Raw genomic sequence first — 20,855 nt, 5'->3', positions numbered from 1 at the left:
ACGGGCTCCTGCGTCACCTGCATTTATGGCAGGAGATAAATTTGCAGTTTAGCAACCCTAACCTGCTAGCACCGTAAACTCAAAGAGCCTGATAGCTGGGGCTTCGCAGCATGTTGGCAGCCCAGCAAAGCATGGGGCCGTGTAGGAGGGCTTTTCCAGCCGGCTTGGCAGGCCGGCCTTCCGGGGCAGGGCACAGCCAGTTCCCGGCTGGAAGAGGGGCCTGTGCAGAGACTCCCTCTGCCAAGGTAGGGCTGAGAAGCAGGGCACTACCTTAGGGCCTTGGCCTGGGGCATCTTCAGTGCTCCCCAGGGCACTCTCCCAAGATGGAGAAAGAGACGGCAACTCAGAGGTGTCTAGGCCCTGGCGGAGGGGCGCGGGGAGTGGAGGCTAGACTGTGTTCATGGCAAGGGCAGTCCAGAAGCCATGCTGAGGACGTGGCTGTCTGGCATCTTAGCCTGGTTCTGGAGCCTGGAGGAAGAAGGGGCTTCCTGCTTGGCCCCGATGGGGCACTAAGAAGAGCAGACCTGAGCACGTCTCAGTGGAGATATGGCAGGGTAGGGACTGTAGTTGGATTCTGGAAAGGCTCTGAGTTCCCTAGGGCTCCATGGCGGCCAGGGCAGGGGAGAGGCCTGGGGTAAGGACTGCCCACCCCAGTGTACAGGCAAGAAAAGCAGAGGGGCTAGGATACACTCAGAGACACTCAAGGAACAGTGACTGAACAGGATAGACCCAGGCCTCTTGCCTCGATCCCATCCTGCAGGCCTCAGGAAAGGACCCGTGGAGTCCTTCGCCAAGCCCCTTCCCCAGCACCTCCGGTGACCTGGGCCCTATGAGTGGGCCCCTGTGAGGGGTCTCCCAGCAGGCCCAGTGGCATGGGTGGGGGTGGGGTGGAGAAGAACAAAGCTTCCCCGGTCTCCTCTCTGGTCTGCTAAGGAGGAAATAGGGCCGCCTTACATAATTGGGGCAATTTGTTCCGCTCTTGTCTTACTGGCATCATTGCTCTCGTCGCCTCCTTGCTCAGGGAGCCCTTGACAGAGCTGGAAGCTCAGGCGTCCCTCCCTCCTGCTGGAGGTCGCTGAGCAGAGGACGCGGGAGCCCAGAGCATCGACGCCACTGAGACCTGGTGGGCCCCTAGGCCCGGGGAACATGGGGGGGCAGAGGGGACAGAAGCCCAGGCCTCCCACTCCCGGTCTGCCAGGTGACCCCACAGTTCTCAGAGAGTTCACAGCCGAGGCTCCAGGGAGGGTGGAGGACAAAGCTGCCTCTGTCCGGCCACTAGACAGCCCTGCCCAGCAGCTTTCTTCACAGGCCTTGTGCCTAGCTGCTCGTTCGCCTCTGCCTTTGTCTTCCAGTCCCCGGCCAAGGGGACACTCTCTCTGGCCCATCCATTCCCACTCCTCCCAAACACAGAAGGAGGTGCCAGCAGCTGGAACCTGGGTCTTCCTGGCCTTGCCCTGCTGCTCACCCCTCCCTCTTAGACCTCAGTTTACCCATCTGTATCCTGAGGTCCTAGACTTCCAGACTTGCAAGGCCAGAATGGTTTCCTGCAGCTAGAAGCACCCCTTTGGGGCATGCCCACCCCTGAGTCTAGTGCAGATCTTCCTTGTCCTCCCCACATTCCCACTGGGCAGACCGGCTGGGCAAATGACAGGCCTCAGAGTCTGATGGGTTCTTTGGGTGCTGGTGGGGCCACTGAGGATTCAGTTGGCACCATGCATCGATCCGAGTGGATGATCCTGGGCAGATGAATTAGGGGCTTGTTGTCCTGAAGGGGCTGCATTTCCTGTGAGGATTCACCCAGGTGCCTTTGAAAGATGAGCTCTCTCGGAACGTTTAAAACAGGGCAAGGTTTGCAAACACCTGAGTTAGCTGACCCCCCACTGATGTCCATAGCCCCCAGGCGAGAGGCCCCGTGGACTTAGCTGAGGGGGCATTCAGAGAGGCTTCCCAGAGGAGGGGGCCTGGGGGGCAGCGTTGGGGCTGTGGAGGGTGGAACGGAGACCAGCTGGTGGGAGAAGGGGGCGGGGGTCTGGAACATGGGTCTGGAACCTGCTCCAGTGTGTGGTTAGTCTGTGTAGCAGTCATCGACTCCCAGCTCCACCAATTACTCTGTGCCTCAGTGGCCTTGTCTGTGAAATGGAGACAACAACTAGGGCTTGTGAAGGTTCAATACACTGGATGGCCGTCAAGCAGCCCCCAAAGCTGGGCATCGAGGAGGAGGCCCACCTGGAGGGGGAGCCCAAACATAGCATCGCCTCCCCCGAGCATAGCACTCTCACTTCGAAGTTCATGGCTCTTCAGACCAAGGGCCCTCACGGTGTTCGCCAGTGTGGCCGGGCACCGGGTCCTGTTTGCACAGTTTGTTTGCACGGCAAACACTGCACGCGGACGCAGTGAAGACAAGTGCCGGCCCCGGTGGCCACTGGGTTCTCGCACTCATGGAGAGAGAGCCTGGAGCCGGGCATGCCGAACATTGCCCTTCCCTCCCCACAGTGCATTGAGGGGAACCTGAGGTGCAGAGAAGGGCTGGGCCAGCTCAGGAGCACCCAGCTGGGAGGGGCGTGGAGATCACCAACCCCCTAGCTCTGGGAACCCCTTGTGTGCTGACCTCTCTGAAGTTTTCCTGGCCAAATGTGGGAACTTTCCTCGGAGGGCTCAGGAGAGCCTGGGAATGATGGGAGAGAAGGGGTCCCCTCTGGCATGTGTCCCCAGCATGGGCATGTCCTTGGGGCACACGTCCCTGGTATGTGCGTATCCTCTGTGTGGCTTCAGCGTGTGCAAGGCCTCCACGCCCAAGCACTGTTTGTTTATGTATGCTTCCGACGTATGCCACCGAAGATTTAAGGGCACTTACAGAGATACATAAAATTCAAGAAGAGCCTATAAATTGGAAGTAGGAGAAAAATAAAAGAAAAACGAGGGGAAGGACAAAGATGGGGTTGGGAGGCGCTGATGCGGGATGTGGATGAGCTAGCCCGGCACGGCTGTGCTCCCTCGTACCCTTGCTTGCACACTCACCGCGGGCAGGCTCCCGCTCGGCTCCGCACCCACTGCCTTATCAGTGCCTGACGCTTGAGCACGGTGACCCTCCTAGGGACCTGATCCAGAAGCCACTGTCAGTCAGACGTGTCCTTACCCCACCAGACCCAGCGCCCTCACTGTTAGGAGCCTCTCCAGGGCCATGTCCATCAGGAGGATTTAGGGCCACAATCTTCAGGTAGCCCCAACCTTCTGGGGCCAGAGAAGCTTCACTGCTTAGAACATTTCAGATGGCTGCAGACCACCTTTTGAGGTACGGATGGAAACCCACAGAGCTTCACCCAGGTGACATCCTGTGACAGCCGATGGACCCATCCGGGTTTCGGTGTTTTCTCTGTGAGCCTAAGCGTGAGGCCCGGCGAGGTCCAGAGCAGCTTCCTGGGCCCTGGGCCTGAATGTGGTGAGGTCGGTGTGTGTGTGAGCTGGTCTGCAAGGTCTGGCATGTGCACCTGGACCTACAGTGTGTGCCCAGGGCTGGGGTAGGACCCTGCGATGACCTTGCCCCCACACGGGCCATTGATAGCATGGGAGGCCACGGCCCACCTCCCGGCCTTACTTCTGCCTCTGTCTTTCTCCCCCATACCTGGCTCTCATGTTTTCACAAAAGCAACTGGCCGGAGGGCCTCTCCTTGTGATCACTGCTGTCACTATTCGGTGACATCTTCAGCAGCGAGTCTCAGGAGCAAAAGGCAGCTTTCCAGCCTGCAAGGCCTGGAAAGTCTGGCCCCGCAGGACAGCATGGGGCAGGGAGATCTCTCAGGGCCTTGGGAGCGGCCCTGGAAGGAGGCCCCACGAGAAGCCAGCGGCGCCTTGCATTTGACCTTTCCTCATTGAGGAACACCCCCGCAGGGCCTGGCTGAGGCGGCTCAAGGCTGTGCGGATGCTAAAGGCCAAGGCTCATGCCAAGCCAAGCGGCTGGTAAAGAGCAGGGCCAGGATTCGGGCCACAGCTTTTCAGCCGTTCTCAGCTGCAAGTGGAAGGGGCTCCGGGGACGGGAAGGGCTCCCCTTTGGACAGATTCTGACTCTTTGCCACTTCAGTTTCCTCACCTGTGAGATAAGAAGCTGCCTGGCTGCTGAGCACCTCCTGGTGCCCTTGTCACAGGTCAGGGAGGGGGATGGATAAAGAAAAATCAGGTGAACCTGCACCCCCCTCCCCAGGAAGCCTGCCTGGGGACTCTCAGGACAAGGTCAGTTTCTGGTCATTCTGGGGTCCCTGAGAGACCTGTCCCAGACCCTGAAGAGGGTTGTGCCCCCTGCTGGAAGGGTAGAATGGAGGTGATGTTGGCAGAGGAAGCAGGCCTAGTCCTTTGCTCCGTGCCTCAGGCCCAGCCTCAAACCCATCTCATGAGGGTGATTATGGGGGTAAGTTTCTGCCACTCTAGACTGAGGGACAGTCACTTAGATGAGATCTCCATAACAGCCAGAGCCGTGAAATGATTAGGAATCCTCCCTGGGCCGCCGAGGGTCTGCTGGAGCCCCTACCCACCCTGACTCCCAGAGCCCTGCACCCTGGCCTGCCAGGACTCTCACCCACAAGAGGCAGGAGGTAGGGCCTCATAGGTCCCAAGACAGGCTCAGGGGGTGAAGGGACTGAAGAGGCCAGATGGCAGGCCGGTGACCAGGCCCTGTGTAGGAGAAAAGGGCCATGCGCCCAGCTCTGAGGGCAGGGTCCACATCTAAGGCCATGCTGGGCCAGGGCTCCTCAAGGTGGTGACCCAGGCTCGGGGGTGGGAGTGGGGGTGGGGGTTTCTGGGACCCTAGGGCCTGGAACTGATGACTGGAGCCTGAGAGAAGCCCAGTGTCATGGACTCCTCCACCCCCAGCCTCATCCCCAGCCCATTTATTTCTCCAGCTGCCAGAGCCTTGGTTTCTTCAGCTGTAAAATGGGGACGATAACCATGCCTGCCTTTGGGGATTGTTCTGACTCAGTGGGTGAAGCGCTGAGCCCTGTCTCACCACCTGGAGGGGAGGGCCTGTCATCGCTGCTGTCTCCAAGCTGAGAGGCTGAGGAGTCCTGGGGGAAGGAAGGCAGGGCCCATGGGCTGGGGAGGCAGCCGGAGAGAGCTGAGGCAGGGTGGGTGGCAAGAGGGCCCAGACGCTGGCACAAACAACCTGTTTCCCATAAACACGGGCACCCACACCAGCCGAACGAGTTGGGAAGCGCGGGTGTGTTTACTCGCACTCCCCCGTGCCGGCTGGTGTGCTGGGCACAGCTTCCCTCCCAGCTGCCTCAACAGCCGGTGGCTCCCAGCTCAGGGCTGGGAGCCAGCAGGGGCCCCGGATCTGCCTGCAGTTCCATTCACCTCGGGCTCCAGTCCCCCACTCCTGACGCTACCCTGGACTAAATCCAGAGGACAGGGGCCCTAAGAGTCTCCTCTGGTGTCCACGTGGCTGGGCCGTGAAACGCTCCCCTGCTCTTCAAGAGCACCTGAGTAGACACAGGCCTGGAGGCTGGAACTGTCAGCGACCCATGCCTTGTGTTTGGGCAACAGGTGTCCCTCTAGTAAGGTCCAGGCCCCCTCCATCCCCACAACCCAGCTGCTTTCTCAGTGAGCGCTTTCCACTGGGGTGTGGACAGCGTCCAGACACCTGGGCACACCCAGAACTAATGGGTGCACAGTACAGGTGGGTGGGGTTGCAGGGGCCCTGGTGCCCCATGGGCCCTAGGATGCTGGGGCTCCAGGTTTCCAGCCCTCCACTCTGTGAGCACTTTGTCTGGGCTGGGCAGTGGCAGCCGTGGGAGGTTCATGCATCATCTCCATGAGGTCAGGGCAGATTCTTGGCTGGGAAGGAGTCTCCGTGGCACTGCATCACCCTTTGGAGATACACAGGTACCCAGTGCCGACATGGGCAGTCAGGGACGTTGGAGTGTGCCCTCCCAGCCCCCATGGACTTGGCCATTTGGCATTGTCACCTCTGTGGTAGCAAGACAGCCCCCTACCCTGTCAGATTCCTTTCTCACCTCCCACCTATCCCCAGACTATTTGCTTGACCACCAAGGGAGCCAGAACCTAGGGGAGAAAGTCACAGACTACAAGCTTTGCATAGGCGCACAGCTGTGGGAATGCTGCTTTCTAGTGACGGCAGCTTAGAGTCCAGCAGCTGTGCAGGGTGTCCATGAGTGAATTCCTGCTCAGCACCCCTGACGTCTGGGCTTGCATGCTTCCTGTGACAGGGAGCTCCCTAGCTATCCAGGCAGTGTTCCCAGGGCTTGGAGCCTGGAGTGTGGGAAAGTTCCTCCAGTTTCCCCTGAGCTGGAAAATGGCCCTGTCCTCACGGGCGCCATCAGGAACCTCAGAGTTGTGCCCTCAGGAACCTTGGAGAAAGGATTTGTGCTTGGAGCTGGGTGGAGCAATGCCCCTCCAGGACTGCTCTCACCTGAAATACATAGGCCTTAACGCAGAGGCCTTGTTCCAAGTCAAGTCTGGAATAATGGATGGATAATCAGGATTACCATGGTTTTAAAGTCAGCTTAGAAATTCACGTCTGTTTCAGAGGCCGAAGACGGACCACACCCAGGAATGGGCCCCCCGAACACAGCCTGTCTTTGTGGCTCAGGCCTTGCCCTGGGGCGCACGCGCGGCCTCACAGAGGTGGGGTCTGCGTGGGGGCAAGTGCAGGGAGGGCCACGCAGACTGGCCCTAGCTCAGCTGGGAGGATTTGGTTTATTGTTTTGTGTTGGGTTTTGTGTCTTTTGAAAAACAAGAGACTGAGCCTTTTTATGACATGGATTTTACAGCGTAACGAGGCAGCGTAATTTCCCATTCTCAGCAGCAAGTGCACTTTTTACACTAATTGCATAATTAGACATAATGTACTAATTGCGGTAATGGATGACAGTCAACTAAACTTTAACTTTAAAAACAGGGAGGCGTTGCTGGGGGTGGTGACGGGGGCTTTGTGCCCCTGTGAGTTTTTCGAAGGGGAGTGTGCCGGTGAGAGCCCCTAGCAGCTGCCTCTGGGGGGCCGAGGGGTCACTGAGCCACCAGGGCCCTCTCACCTTATGATCTAGGCCACACTGTCCCTCCCCTGAGCCTCCTGGGTATCTACCTCCCTTTCTGCTCAGAATCTGTCCGCCAGCCTCCCTTCTGCCCTGCACAAGCCCCTGTGCTCGTGCTGCTGAGGAGCCCACTGACTTTCCCTCCTCCCGGCCTCTGCACCTGCCACTCCTCCTGCCCACTCCCTTATCCCCCGGCCGCCCCCAAGTCCGGCAGACTCCCACCCAGCCTTTCAGGCTCTCCCCTTTCTTTTCCTGGACGGCCCCCTCCCAAGCAGACCAGCCCCATCCCCCCTGTCTCCTGCCTACCTCTCCCTGCTGCCACCCCTCTGCCCTTAGCAGTCTGAAGGGACATCTGTCCCCTCTGGATGGTGAGTCCCAGGAGGACAAGGACAAGATCTGGTCCATTTCTGCTGCGCCAGGCTTAAGAGGGCCCCGAAGCCTGTGGCATGAACGTGGCGTGCCCTCATGGAAATGTAAGGATGTGGGGGCGGGGGTGGGGAGGAAGCGGAGCAATTGATGGGCCACCGACCCAGGAGGGCCACATCCTGACCTGCTCCTGGAGGCCAGGCCAGGAGCCCTCCTCCCTGCCCCGACACTGCCTTCATGTTCTCCATTGTAGCCCATACAGGGCCGCATTGTCCTGGCCTGGGTGGTGTCTGTGACTTCCTCTAAACAGGGGTTCGTTCCAGGAAATCCCTATTCAGTATGAATGTTAATCATGTGGCAGCCAGCTTCATAATGTACAAACCCTGCTTGTGACATGACACCATAGACAGCTAACTATGGAGCCCACCCACCACAGGATAGTGGCAGGTTGGCATGGCCACATGAGAACTGCCATGACAGCTGGGGAACGTCAGCAGCTGGGGAACATGCGAGTGAGTGGCACGTAATCCCTGCCCGTACACTGACCGTGTGCTCTGAGGGTCCCTTGCCCTTACTCTACATAAGTCCCGCACTGGGTAGGCAAGGGAGGGGCTCCACCCCGGCCCCGGGGAGCTGTCGGTCACACACATAGACCAGGGCCTGGTGTGTCTCCAAAGCTGGGTTAGGGTTTTTCAGCACGCACTGTGGGACAGTCCCCCTCGTGCCGTCAGGAGCTGGGCTGTGGAGCTCAGCAAAAGCCCAGGAGCCGCAGCCTGTCCTGGATCTGTCCTGGGTGCTCTCAGTGGGAGGGGACCACAGGGCACCCAGCTACTCCCTCCATCCTGTGGTCTTCAAGGGTGATTAGCAGCTACGTCAGTACCCTTGATTTTCCCCACAAAGGCAGGGGAAGGAGTAAGGGCAGAAGCCCCGAGCCCAGCTTTGCCCTGACTGCCTGGGGTCCCTGATCTAATCACTACCAGTCTCCCCCACCTCCTGTCCCAGCTCAGGGTCCCTAAGCCACCGTGAGCCCCCTGTCGTCCTACCCAAGGCGCTCCTGATCCCTGGCACAGGTGTATTCCATTCCAGCAGCTGACCCCTGTCTCCAGTCCCCACCCCTGTGGCCTTTCCAGTGCTTGCCCTGTGGGCCAGCCTAGGGGGGCCCAGCCCACCATCTCTGGCCCACTTGCTGCTCTCCCTCCAGGGGCCTGTTGGGCATGAAGTTAGGACCCCCACTAGCGGCTCCTTTCAAGACCAGGGACCGGACACTAAGACACGACTGGCATAGAGGGGGCTTATTGGAGAACAGCAAATCCCCTGGGGTTGTATTGTGGGGCTCCGCTCACACAGTCCTGCCTGTGCCCTGCCCAGTAACCTGGGTGGTGGGAGGGGCCAGGGTGCTGGGCACCCGGCTAGCGGAACACCCAGCTCGGCCTGAGCCTGTGAGGACACCGCCAGCCGCAGGGCCCAGCCTGTGTCAGATCTTCCTCGTTCCATTTTCTTTCTGATTTAATTTTCCAGAGATTAGGGCCCGTTCACCTTCGCTGCGGGAGAGGAGCCTCACACGAGTCTGTTTTACTCCTAGGGCTGGGTGCTTGGTTAGCTGATCAGGCTGATTCTGCCGGTCCGCCCCTCCTCCCCTCCAGGATGGCTCTCCTGCCTCCCATGGGCCTCAGGCCTTCCGCATGATCCTGGCCCGCCCCCAAGACCCCCAGCTGATCCCTTGTGCTCCCTTCACCTTCAAGTATGGGCATAAGTGTGGGGAACCCGGCTGCACAGAGTGGGACCTGAAGCAGAGGCTTTGGGTCAGACAGATCCGGTTTGAATCTGAGCTCTGCGGTATAACTCCAGCTCTCTGGCCTTCAGTGGCCTGTCCACTAAATGGGCATGAAGAGTCCCTCTTCGGGTTGTCCAGGAGCAGTGAGGTCAAGTGTGAAAACATCTGCCCCAGGGTGGCCAGAGCCAGCTCTCGGGGAACAGGGTCGTTCCTGGGGCCTCCATCCTCCCTCTTCCCGACTTTGCCCTCCTCTGCTTCCCCTCCTCACCTTCCTTTTCCTCTCCTTTTCCCACACCTTCCTCCTCTCTCTGGGCAGGTTGGGTGCTGGCTCAGAGCTAGGCCCCACTGCCGCCGGCTTTCTGGGACTTGGCAACGTGCCTCTCCAGTCTGACGGGGTGCTGTCCAGGTCACTGGTCCTGGGGCCTGTTGTCTCCTGTGGTGGCTGTCTTTGTTCCCAGGTACCTCAGAACTCGACCCCACTCCTAGTCAGGACTCTTGGGAGCTGTGGGGATGAGGCTGGCTCCATCCGCGCCTATGTGTATCCCTGTGCTTCCTGTCCAAGGTCGCCATTCTTCCACGTGTCCTCTAGGTTCACCTCCTCTTTATGTGGAGCCACCCAGGGACACAGGGGGGCTGGGCAGAGGTTCTGGGGCCTCCACAAGCCCTGGAAATCCTTAGGCCGAAGGCTGGCTGGAAATGTTGCTTAACTAAAGAATCACTAGAGCTGAGAGAGGGTTGGGGTTGGGGTTAGGACCAGCACCTGGTGGTGGTGGGGGGAACAGGGAGGGAGGTGAGGAGATAAGGGGAGAGATGGAGGGACAGTTCTCCATAACTGATGGGAGGAGGTGCCCTCAAGGGGAGGAGGCCATAGGTATCTGGTACAAGGGAGGGGGAGCCAGGGACTCCTGGGAGCGAGGGGCTGCAAGTTGCCTCCTGAATTACTGTCCCTTGGGGTCTCAGCCACCCCCGTTCTCCCTGTTCCCCCACCCCACCCCTCCCCTACATGCTCCCCTGGCTCCAGCCAGCTTGTCTGCTAGTCTGCTGGCCTGTCCCACTACTATTCACCATCTCTGTGGAATGGAGCCCCTGCCTCCCCCTCCCCCATCACGGCTGGTGTCCAACTGCGACAACCTGTAGACCAGCTCCCTGTGCAGTGGTGGGGGCCTCAGAGGCTGCGCTCCTGTGGGAGCTGTTGGGTTTTTCCAATGAGCTTGCTGGGCCAAGGACGGCAGCGGGCGTGCAGTCATGCTGTGGTGGCTGAGTGTACCCGGTGCCCATGCCCCTGGACCCGGTGTACCCCCAGCCTGTCTGTTGCATCCGAGCTGGCCCCAGGGACCAGAGCTAGAGGCTGGGGCTTTAGGAGAGCCAGCCCTGGGCATGCTGTCTGCCCTGGGCTCTCCCAGGCTTCCTGCTGGGCCTGTAGGTAGAAAGCACCTCCTCAGACAACATCAATGGAGAGATGACCTATCTCCCAGGGCGGAACCATCTGCTGAACTCTATCCCTCAGATCTCCCTGGGACACAGGGTCCGGCTCATGGCCCACCCCGGGGGACAGGGGCAGTTGGAACAGGTCCAAGGGAATGTTGAGAGGGGTGAGGCACTTGGGATAGAAGGAACGAGGGCTATTTTGTCTCAGGGGCTGTTTTGGGATTGGGGGACAGGCTTGGCTGGTAGCTTGACCAGCCCCTGCAGTCCTGGGATTTAGCACTCATCTCCCCAGAAACACCTTCTAACCCATTTTACTATCTTTGCTCTAGGAAGGATTTAGAAAGTCAGGGAAGGGTGGAAGGGAAGCAGGGACAGCATGAGCAAAAGTGCGGTAGTGGGCATCAGGATGGGCTGGGGACCCAGAAGCCTGCAGGGCCATGCCAGGTCAATGGGCTGGAGAGATCTCAAATGCTGGCACCAGGGCCGAGCAGAGGGGTATCTTAGAGGTCCTTAGGACAGGAAGAAAGTGTGGCAGATAGAGCCCCAGACTCCAAGGGGTAACACAGCTGCAGGCATGAATACAAGAGTCAGACCGAGGTCTAGCTGGTCCCAGAGCTCTGCTCTTGAACATGGAATTGGGCATATGCATTTGCCAAGGGTCCATTACACAAGGGCCCCATACTTCGGGCGAGTGGGAAGAGAACTGGCCTTGGCTATACTGTTATCAGTGGCATCCCTGTGTCTAGTTCCCCCTGTTGTAGCCTCCAGGGCTCAGGCTGAGGTGTTGGAGACAAGGACAGTGTGGCTGGAGAGGGGCTGCCCAGGGAGGCCTGGGAGGAGGGTGGGGCTGGAGGTGGGCCAACCCCAGGAGACCGAAGCTGTCTGCCCAGGAGTGGGAGCCAATGGCTTCGGATCCTTAGTGTGCAGGTCCAGCAGGGAGAGTGGAGGCAGGGAGGGACTGTGATTCCTTCTACAGAATTCTGGTGATCCTCAACAATAGCAGTGGCGAGAATAGCATGGGCTCTTTGCAGTTCTCCCTCAGCCTGCAAAGTGGGGACTGCTGTTCTCTCGTTTAATCCATCAGAGACTGAGGTTCGGAGATGAGGTGACTCTTGGCAGGGTGCCTGCTTTCAAGCCCTTACGCCACCTTTCAGAGCCCTGGGGTATGACCCTGCCACCTGGAAACCCACTCCCTCTGTGGCCCCTGAGCCCTGGCCCAGTCACCATGCCAGTTTGCAAGGGGTACCCTGGACCCAGTGGGGAGGAACTCCCGGGCTCCCGGAGGAGAGTTGTCAGGAGGCTGCTGTGATCAGGGGCTGCCACTGCTATGGACAGCCCTGTTTGGGACACCTGGGAATGACCTTGACAGGGGAGTCAGGTGTGGGAACTTCATCCCCTGCCCTGAGAAGCCAGGCAGCTGCGCCCCCTGCTGGTGCAAGTGGGCCAAGGGTGCACTCGGCTGAGGCTTCGGCCAGTGTGGCTGAGATGGGGCCTCAACCCGTGCAGGCCAGCGGCCCATGCTTGGGAAAGGATGTATTTTTAAAGTCCTGAAACCTGGGGGGCGCAGTCGGTTAAGCGATCGACTCTTGGTTTTAGCTTGGGTTGTGATCTCAGGGTCGTGAGATCAAGCCCCATGTAGGGCTCCGCACTCAGCGCACAAAATCATCTTGAGATTCTCTCTCCCTCTGCCCCTCCCGCTCATGCTCTCTAAATAAATAAATAAATAACCAAACAAACAAATAAATCTTTAAAGTCCTGAAACCTGGGAAGGAGAGGTCTGGGAGGATGGAGGACCTGGCTTTGCCACTCAGAGTCACATAGCCTTGACCTGTCCTTTCTTGTTTCTGAGCTTCAGTTTGCCCCAACAGAGGGCACTGGGCTCCAGGCTCCCCACATTTCCCAGTGACCCCTCCCCCCCCCAGGCTCAGGCCCCTGCTTGACCTCGTCTCCATCGCCACCTCCCATCTGGGGGCCTCTACCTTGAGGCATGACCCAGGGAGCCCAGGGAGCAGCCTGGCCCTGGTGCCCACTTGGGGCCCCCATCCTCCCTGCCCTGCGTCCGGGTCTCGCGCCTCACCCTCTAATCGCCACTGCTCTGTGGGAAGGAGCGAATTCACCACAAATTATTTTGTTCTGAGAGAAGGACAAAAAGAAAAGCTGGGAGGGATGGGGGGGCGGCAGGAGGAGGAGACTGCCTGAGCCGGCTTTGTGTGGTACTTTAACCCTTGGACTGCTGGGCGCAGGCTGGGCGGCAGGGCCGGGGCTCGGGCATTCCTGGTCCCCCACGTCCTCCCCCCTCTGCTGCTGGAGGCCTTATCTCCCCCACGTCTCGCTGTCACTCTCCCGACCTTATCTCGCCTGCCTGTCTGTCTTTCATCAGCTGCCTCTCCCACCTCCTTATCTCGTCCTCATCACCTCTTTTCTCTGTCTGTCTGCATCCCTCCGTTTCTGCACAGCCCGATGGCACGACCCCATGGTAGCAGTTCAGTGGTGGCATGTGACCTCGGTGAAGGAGTCAGCTTGGGGAACAGACCTCCTGGGGTCATCTGGACGGACACAGGCAGGGTTGTACGATGCACACACTCATGCATATACACACACCCAAGACCCTAGCCTGGAACAAAGAGGCCCACTGAACTCGCTTCTGTGACTCACATAGAAGCCCTAGACTTCATCTAGAGGCCCTAATCCCACCCCACCCCCAACACGCAGGCACATGCACACAGATGGGTGTGTGTTGAGCCATAACACACGCACTCACACATGCAGATGCAGACTGTCAGCTTTACACCCCCACGTGCACGTGTGCACAGACCCGGTCCCCAAGGAGGAGAGAGGGGCCGATTTGCCCTCCCCACATGCCTTTTTCCCTGGTCACTGCCCCCATCTTCTGTGCCCTGAATGACAGAGGAGCCCCTAGGGGTGCCCGGAGTTCCCACTACAGTTTCTGTAAGTGCCCTGGGGCAGCACCAGCCCAAAGGGGTATGGATGCCTGAGTCCGTGAGGAGCGGTGGCTAGGTGTTTCTGATGCACGTGTGGGTGTGTCGGTGTGTGTAGTGAGTGTGACAGTGTCTTCGTGTCATCAGGCTTGTGGTATGCAGTGTGTGCTTATCGGTTCCATCTGCCCCCACACGCACACCCTGCCTCCTCGCCAGCCCACCCTTCCGCGTCTGCTGCTCTCAGCCGCTCCGAACTCGTCAGGGGGGTGTTGCTCACGGCTCCTGGAGGAGGAATCACCCCCGAGTCCAGAGACGGCGGTGGCAAGCCCATCTCACCAACCGCAGCCAGGGCAAGCTGTGGAATCTGTGACAGGAGCCTTCCTTCAAGTTCAGGAGGGCACTGGGCCCAGCCCGCAGACATCCATGCTCTCGTAGTTGGCCAGAGCCAGAGTTGGGGCGGGGCCACGGGCTGGACCGTACTGGGCAGAGAGGATATGCAAGGGGGTGGCTGTGGCATGGGAACGTGGGACCGCCTCAGCCTCACCGCTGGCTTCTGCTTCCTTCTAGATCTACAAGGACAACCGGAATCTGTTCGAGGTGCAGGAGAACGAGCCTCAGAAGTTGGTCGAAAAGGTGGCAGGAGACATTGAGAGCCTGCTGGACAGGAAGGTGCAGGCCCTGAAGGTAGGTGCAGTTGTGCGGGTTGAGGGCAGGCCAGGCGGAGGGGCCCTGCACCGCCCGGGCAGCGTCCCGGCCCGGCGTGAACGCACGTGAATTCAGGCCAGGCCGTCGCTGGCAGGGCAGTGCCCACCTGGATGTGGGCAGCTAGGACAGGAGCAGATGGTTTTATCAGAGGGAGGCTCCATCTGGGGTCTTGGGGGCCTTATGTGGGCATGAAGGTGGGGCACGGGCAGTCTTGGAGTCCTCTGATTCCTCTTTACAGAGGGTGGACTGCAGCTCTGGTGGGAGGGGGTGTGGAGTGGCCCTGAATGCCCCATGGAGCATGCTGGAGCCCTGTGATGCTAGGGGTCGAAGCCCCTGCTCTGCCCATGACCTTGAATGTCTCTCTGCCTCCCTCTGAGTCTAGTCTCCCCCTCTAATCTTAGAGAGGTTTTGCCTATCAGCTCTAGGGTGCTGCCATTCTGTGGGTTGGCAGACCCTGCTAGGCTGCCCTGACCAGTTGTACGAAGCCAGCAGACCCCACCCCAGGGAGTGCAGGTGCGGGGCGTGGGGGTGGGGCTTCTGGAGCTGCAAGGTGCCCTGGGAGGTTGTGCAGTAAGTGAGGGACAGTGCCCAAGCTGCCCCCGGTTCAGAGGCACGGCTGCCTCAGCCCCAGTCCCAGCCTGTGCCAAAAAGAGGAGTCCGGTCAAAAGGAAAGAAGTAGTGATACGCATGACATGGATGAACTTGAAAACATTCTACTAAGTGAAAGAAGCTAGCCACAAAAGACCACCTATTGTGTGATCCCATTTCTGTGAAATGTCCAGAATAGGCAAATCCATAGAAATGGGAAGTACATTAGTGGTTGCCTAGGGCTGAAAGGGAGGGGGGAAGGGAGGGGGATAAGGAGTGTCTGCTAATGGGTACAGGGTTCCTTTTAAGGGTGATGAAAATATTCTAAAATTAGATTGTGGTGATGGTTGCACAACTCGAATGTGCTAAAAAAAAAAAACACAACACTGAATTATATACTTTATGTGGGTAAATTCTGTAGTATGTGAATTGTGTCTCAGTGAAACTAGTTACAAAAAAGGATGAGCAAGTCCACACAAGCCGTACCCAGGCTCAGGCCAGGGGCCTGGCTGGGTCAGATCAGGGCAGTCACCTAGCCTAAACACCCACCACTTCTAGGCCCCAGGAGAGAACTAGGACCCCCTTCCCCAGGAGCTGGGCCCTGCTGTCCCCCTGAGGTCCCCTTCTTATTCTGTGTGACCTGGAATCATAGACTAGGGAGAGACTGGCCTCCTGGGACCAGAGGCCCAGAGGCGTGGACCCTGAGGGCTTCCCACCCAGTGTGGATCCAGATGACCCAGAGCTGGGCTCAGTCCAGCCCAGCCTGACTTTCAGGATCTCCTGGTCACAGATGGGCAGACAATTAGAGAAAGGACCTGCCATGGGAAGGAGGCAAAGCCCAGCCTTTAGCTGGGACAGCAGTCCCTGGGGGGTCCAAGAGTGTCTCCCGTGATGGTGAGAAACACTCTGCTGCCCCATCCACCCAGCACATCATGTCCCCTCCTTGCTTTTCCTAGGACTGGGCCTGACCTGGGTGCTCTCCCCTCCTTTCCTTTCTCTCTTTGTCTCTATCTGTCCCATTCATTCCAGATCCTCATTCGCCCACTACTTCCTTGCTTTGCTCCACTTTACAAAGTGCAGGCCTCCAGCCCTGAACTTGAGTTGAAACCGTCTGATAAATTTGGGAAGAGGCATCCTTTGGGCCTTCAGGCCTGCTGCCCACCCCAGCTTTAGGACCAGTCATCTCAGTGAGGGGTGCTGAGTGGTGACAATGACAGATGCCTGACCTGCCCTCCACACGTGGAGCCCCCTGCCCATCCTCTCTGGGCACTACAGTGCTGGGGTCCCTCCCCAAGCTCCTCTACCCCCACTCCTAGACAACTAATCCACCTTGACAGCTTGGCAGGGAGGGGAGAGCCCAAGGCCTGGGTTCTGATCCCAACCCTCTACCTGCACCCCCCATGCTGCACCGCGCCCCATGAGGCAGGGCAGATGGCTTTCTCCTTCCCCCCGCATCTGCAGCCTAGCCCATGGCCTGGTCCACCGTTGGCGCCAAATACAAATTACTCTCAACAGAAGAATGATGGAAAGAGCACTCGCTGATTGGGCACTCACCACGTGCGTGTCTGTCACAGGCCACTCCCACAGCAGCCGTGTGAGGGAGGCCCACTTCACAGAGGGGAGGGACACTGAGACTCGGACGTGCCTCAGGCCAGGATGTGAACCCAGGTCACTCTGATGCGAGGCCAGGCCCTTGACTCCCCACGTGATTCCCGAGGTAGGCGCAGAGCCCACGGCCCTTGCCTTCCCAGCGCCCTGCTGGCCCACAAGCTTCCCCCTGCTGCAGCGCCTCTGGCTCTCAGCCCACAGGATGCTTCTGTCCATATCCCCAGAGGAAGCAGAGGACAACCATCCTTCCCCCTGCCTTGGTCCTAATTGTTCAGGATGAGCTTTGGTCTTAATTGTGTTTTAAATTTGCTTTTAATCAAGTTCTGGCCCTTCTCTCCTTTCCCACATTTGTTTGCAGCCTGAGTGCATATGGAGGGAGGGATGTGGGGGGCTGGACCCCTCACCCCCCACTCCATTGTTCCTCTCTCCCTGGACCCCATCCAGTAATCCAATTTAAATCCTCTTGCTCTGGTCTGGAATTTTAATTTGGGGCTTGCAAAGAGGGATCTGAGCAACACAGGACGGAAGTTCATGGTCTCATTTAATCAGGACAATCAGATGTTTGTTTCGAGTTTCTCCGAGCTGCACAAGGTGATTTATGGGGCCAAGACTCAGGCAGGAGTAGGCCAGGTCAGGGGCCTTGCAGCACAGGCAGCCAGCATTCCCAAGTCCAGGAAACCTGCTGGGCCTCAGCTTTGGACACACAGAGGGGAGCTGTCTTGTGACTTATACTGCCCAGGGAGAGGGGTTCCCTGAGCCAGGGCCCACTTTCTAAGGGTCCTGAGTCCCAGGAGTGGGGGAGGGGAGGTGCCTGAGTTCTTACAGCACAGTGGAGGCAGAGAGGGACCCAAATCAGGACTCTGCTGTGCTCCCTGCTGGGCCCTTGACCCACAGCCCCTCCCTTGGAAAGGTCCTTTCTTCCTGGCTGTCCTTCTTCCTCCGCGAGTCATCCAGCTGTCTAACAGCCTGCTGCATGCCGGGCGGTGCTGGGGGGACACGGGGAGAACAGGCCCTGTGCCTGCCCTCATAGAGCACTCGGTCTAGTCCCGTCCCAGGCCTCAGTATCCTCCTCTGTAAAATAGGGACATGAAACCATCCCTGCCCAGTACTTTCAGTCTCACAGCTCCAGGAGCCATCGTTTATAAAGGCCACAAAGAAAAACCAGTGTCCCCAAAGCCTGTGCCACCATCCCTGGCACTTCTACTGTGTGGCTTAGGGGAGAGGCCGCGGGAGGAGACACAGCCTGGATGCGGTGATGCGTGACCCCAGGGCGGGGGCTTCCAGCCCCCTCTCAGGGGCGAGGCCGTGGCCACTGTGGCTTAGTTGTCTCGGTTCCCAGAGAATGGGAAGCCCAAGGCCAGAGCACTGAGGGACATGCACGTGGCTAGAAGCCCGCTCTTGGGGAGACCCTCTTACCTCCAACTTTAAACAAGCCAGAGGCCGTGGAGAGGCCTGGTTTTGGGGATCCAGGATCTAGAGACCCTGGCCCTTAAGCTCTGCCCTCTACGTGCCATGTTCCCCATGCTCCACCTCAGGTGCCTCCCATTGTCCCCAGGGCCAAGACCTTTCCAGATGCTGTGCTTTTGTACCTTTGTCTTCATGCAGTGTTTTTAAAACTGCTTGAACATTGGAGTCACTTGAGGAGCTTTTAAATCGTGATGCCCAGGCCCCAACCCAAACCAAATACTTCAGATTCCCCAGGGGTGGGCCTGGGCTTCAATATTTTTCAGTGCTCCTCAGATGATTCTGCGTAGATTCAGAGGTCAGAACATTTCCCTTAAAATGGGCAAAAATAATTCCCTCCCTTGGTTATTGGCCTCTTTCTTAGGGCCTGCCAAGTGCCCAGCCTAAGATTTGCCAGAACACTCCAGATCTCTCCAGATCCTCTCTACAACCCAAGGGTATCTTATCCCCATTTTACATTTGAGGAAATTGAGCCCCAGAGAGGTTAAGCCACTGGCCCCAGGTCTCACACCAAACTCAGGCTTTAGATCTGGGCAGTTGAGCTTCAGACCCCACAGACTGCCCCCCAGTGCCACTCTGCTCTGTGCTATCACATGGCATTGACTGTCTGCAGGGGGGGCAGGGCTGAGGGAAGAAGGGATGGGGCTCTGGCCTCCTCTGACAGAGGCTTGCTCTGAGATGACCTAGTGACCTTGGGCAAGTCCCTGCCCCCATAGGTTCTTCCTTGGGCAGTGGAGACAGACACTGAGCACCCCTCCCAGCCCAGCCCCGTGAGGCCCAGATGGATGGGACAGGGGGTGGTGCAGCTGCAGCCTTGGATCTGGGGGGGGGGCTCCAGTGGGCAGCATTCCCACCCTCCATCGCCTCTCTGGAGAGCGAGCATCATTTAAAGAGTAAAATTAAAAACCCTTCTGCACACAGCCGCCCTGCTTTCGCTGCTAATGGCCACTTAACCCAATTAAACTGGTGCATTGTTGGGAGTGTGGCCAGGTCTGTTCAGGAACTGGGCTCGGGGCTGGGTGCTCAGAGGAACAGGAGGAATGAGCCAGGGAGGGGGCTGAGGAGTCCCCCTGAGCTGTGGGGCGGACCACCCCCCTGTCAGGAGGGCGCGCATTGCACCTAGCTCCCGCTCATTTGCTTCTTTCTTTCCAAGGCTTCATCGAAGGGAGGGTTCCTCAGTGTCGGCACGACTGACATTTTGAGCAGGATAATTCTTTGTTGTGGGGGCTGCTGTGTGTGTTGTAGGATGCTGAGCAGCATCCTTGCCCTCTACCCACTAGATGCCGGGAGAACACCACTCCCTGAGCTGTAACAACCACAAATGTCTCCAAATCTTGCCAAATGTCCCCTGGGGGCAAAGCCCTACCACACCCCCGGTTGAGAGCCACTGGTCTAATGGGAGAGATGCAGCCCATGGAGAATAGAAGGCCCAGAAGCAGGGGACATGGGGACCTCAGAGAGGTGCAGAGGGAACGGGGTAGCCCCAGCAGGAGGAAGATCCCTTCAGCTTAAGAGGGTAAAAGTGAGCTTGGGGCTGCCTGGAGGAGGCAGCAAGGATTGGGGGGGGGGCATTCTGCGCTGAGACAGCTAGAGGCCGGTTCAGACCTAGATCCACACATGCACCGATCGCTGGGGGTCAGATGAGCAGATCAGCCCTAAAGGGAGAAGACCTGGAGGAGGCCTGGCCCAGAGTGGGAGCCTCAGGAACATTCATAGAACAAGTGCAAGGACCGTGGCTCTGCTTTCTGGCTGGAGGTCAGCCGCTGGGATCCGACTGCAGACTGGGGAAGCTCTAGAAGGCACCGTCATGGAGGACAGACAGGGCAGGGGATTCTGTAGCGTGGGCTGCCTCCGCCCACCCTTCTCGGCGCAATTAAAAGGTGTTTATGTGGGGCCGGCGGTGGCTTCTGCCTCCCCTGCATTACGAACATTAAGAGATCTTGACCCTTCCACTTTCCCGCTCTTGAAAGGAGGCTCAGGCACGTGGAGCCGATTAGGCGCACGCGTGGGCACCAGGGGCCTGAGCAGCCTGTTCTCCCGGATTGCGACGTTTACAGCTGATTATTCTCCCCTCACCCAGACAGCGCTGCTCCTTCCTGGCAAGGGGCCAGTGCCACCCAGAGGAGCCACCTGGGGCCCCCAGGGATGAGCGGAGCGCTGAATGAGTGAATGGGCTCCTTGTGTGGGAACCCTTGGGGACCCCCACCTCCCACAGGGAGGCGGCCAGAGAGCCGGCCAGCGAGGAAACAAGGGCGGGGACCCGGGCGGCAGTGAGCACTTGGGAGAGACGAGGCAGCGTGCGGTGGCAGAGAGGGACCACTCAGGAACAGGGCTCGGTGGGAGCTCCTCTGAGGAGGTGGCCTGAACGTGTCCGGGAGGGAAGGTGAGCTGCTGTGCGCTCCCCGCACACACCCACGGGTCCTGGGAGTCAGCATGAGGCTTGGGCCAAGGCACGCTGCTCCCAGCAACTGGTGGAAGTGTTCGTGGGGACGGCCTCACCTGTCCGCATCCCCACCAGCTGGCCAAGACTCCCGAGGCCCCTCGAAGGCCTCCAGGCTCCGCTGGCCTCCCCGGGAATGAAGAGGGAGCCGGCGCAGGTAGGGCGTGGCCACAGGATCCTCAGGGGAAGCATCGTTCCTCCCCTTCTCCTACCTGCCCTACAGCTAGCTGGTGGTGGTCAGATGAGGGCCTGGCTCGGCCTGTCAGGCCTCAGGAAGGGCTGAGCTGTGTGTTTGGGCTGGGCTTTCCTGGTCCCTGAGATTGCCCTTGTAGAGCAGGCCTCTCTCCTGGCTCCTCCTCCAAGGTATAGTGGCCTCGAGAAGGGTCAGAAGAGCTGTGGTCATGCCCCAGCATCTGCTAGCCAAAGGGTCTGGGGGCCTGGGGTGTAACACCCCCGAAGTCCACAGAGCCTGGTGGGTCAGCCTTACACCCACCCGCCCTGCT

General features: G+C 58.9%; 1 protein-coding gene across 4 annotated transcripts in view; it reads left to right on the top strand.

Annotated features, from left to right (window-relative positions):
- Positions 1–20,855, top strand: part of CACNA2D2 (calcium voltage-gated channel auxiliary subunit alpha2delta 2) — a 140,078-nt gene that overhangs the window by 58,421 nt on the left and 60,802 nt on the right. For all 4 annotated transcript variants that reach the window (XM_032411347.1, XM_032411351.1, XM_032411350.1 and 1 more), the window contains exon 3: positions 14,115–14,231. In XM_032411347.1, the coding sequence (XP_032267238.1) occupies positions 14,115–14,231 (117 nt within the window). The remainder of the gene's footprint in view (positions 1–14,114; positions 14,232–20,855) is intronic.

Source organism: Phoca vitulina, unplaced genomic scaffold, assembly GCF_004348235.1.
Source record: "Phoca vitulina isolate PV1807 unplaced genomic scaffold, GSC_HSeal_1.0 scaffold13, whole genome shotgun sequence".
NCBI classification, from domain to species: domain Eukaryota; kingdom Metazoa; phylum Chordata; class Mammalia; order Carnivora; family Phocidae; genus Phoca; species Phoca vitulina.
Note: the sequence above shows the minus strand (reverse complement) of the source record. Positions and strands in the feature narration are given on the sequence as shown.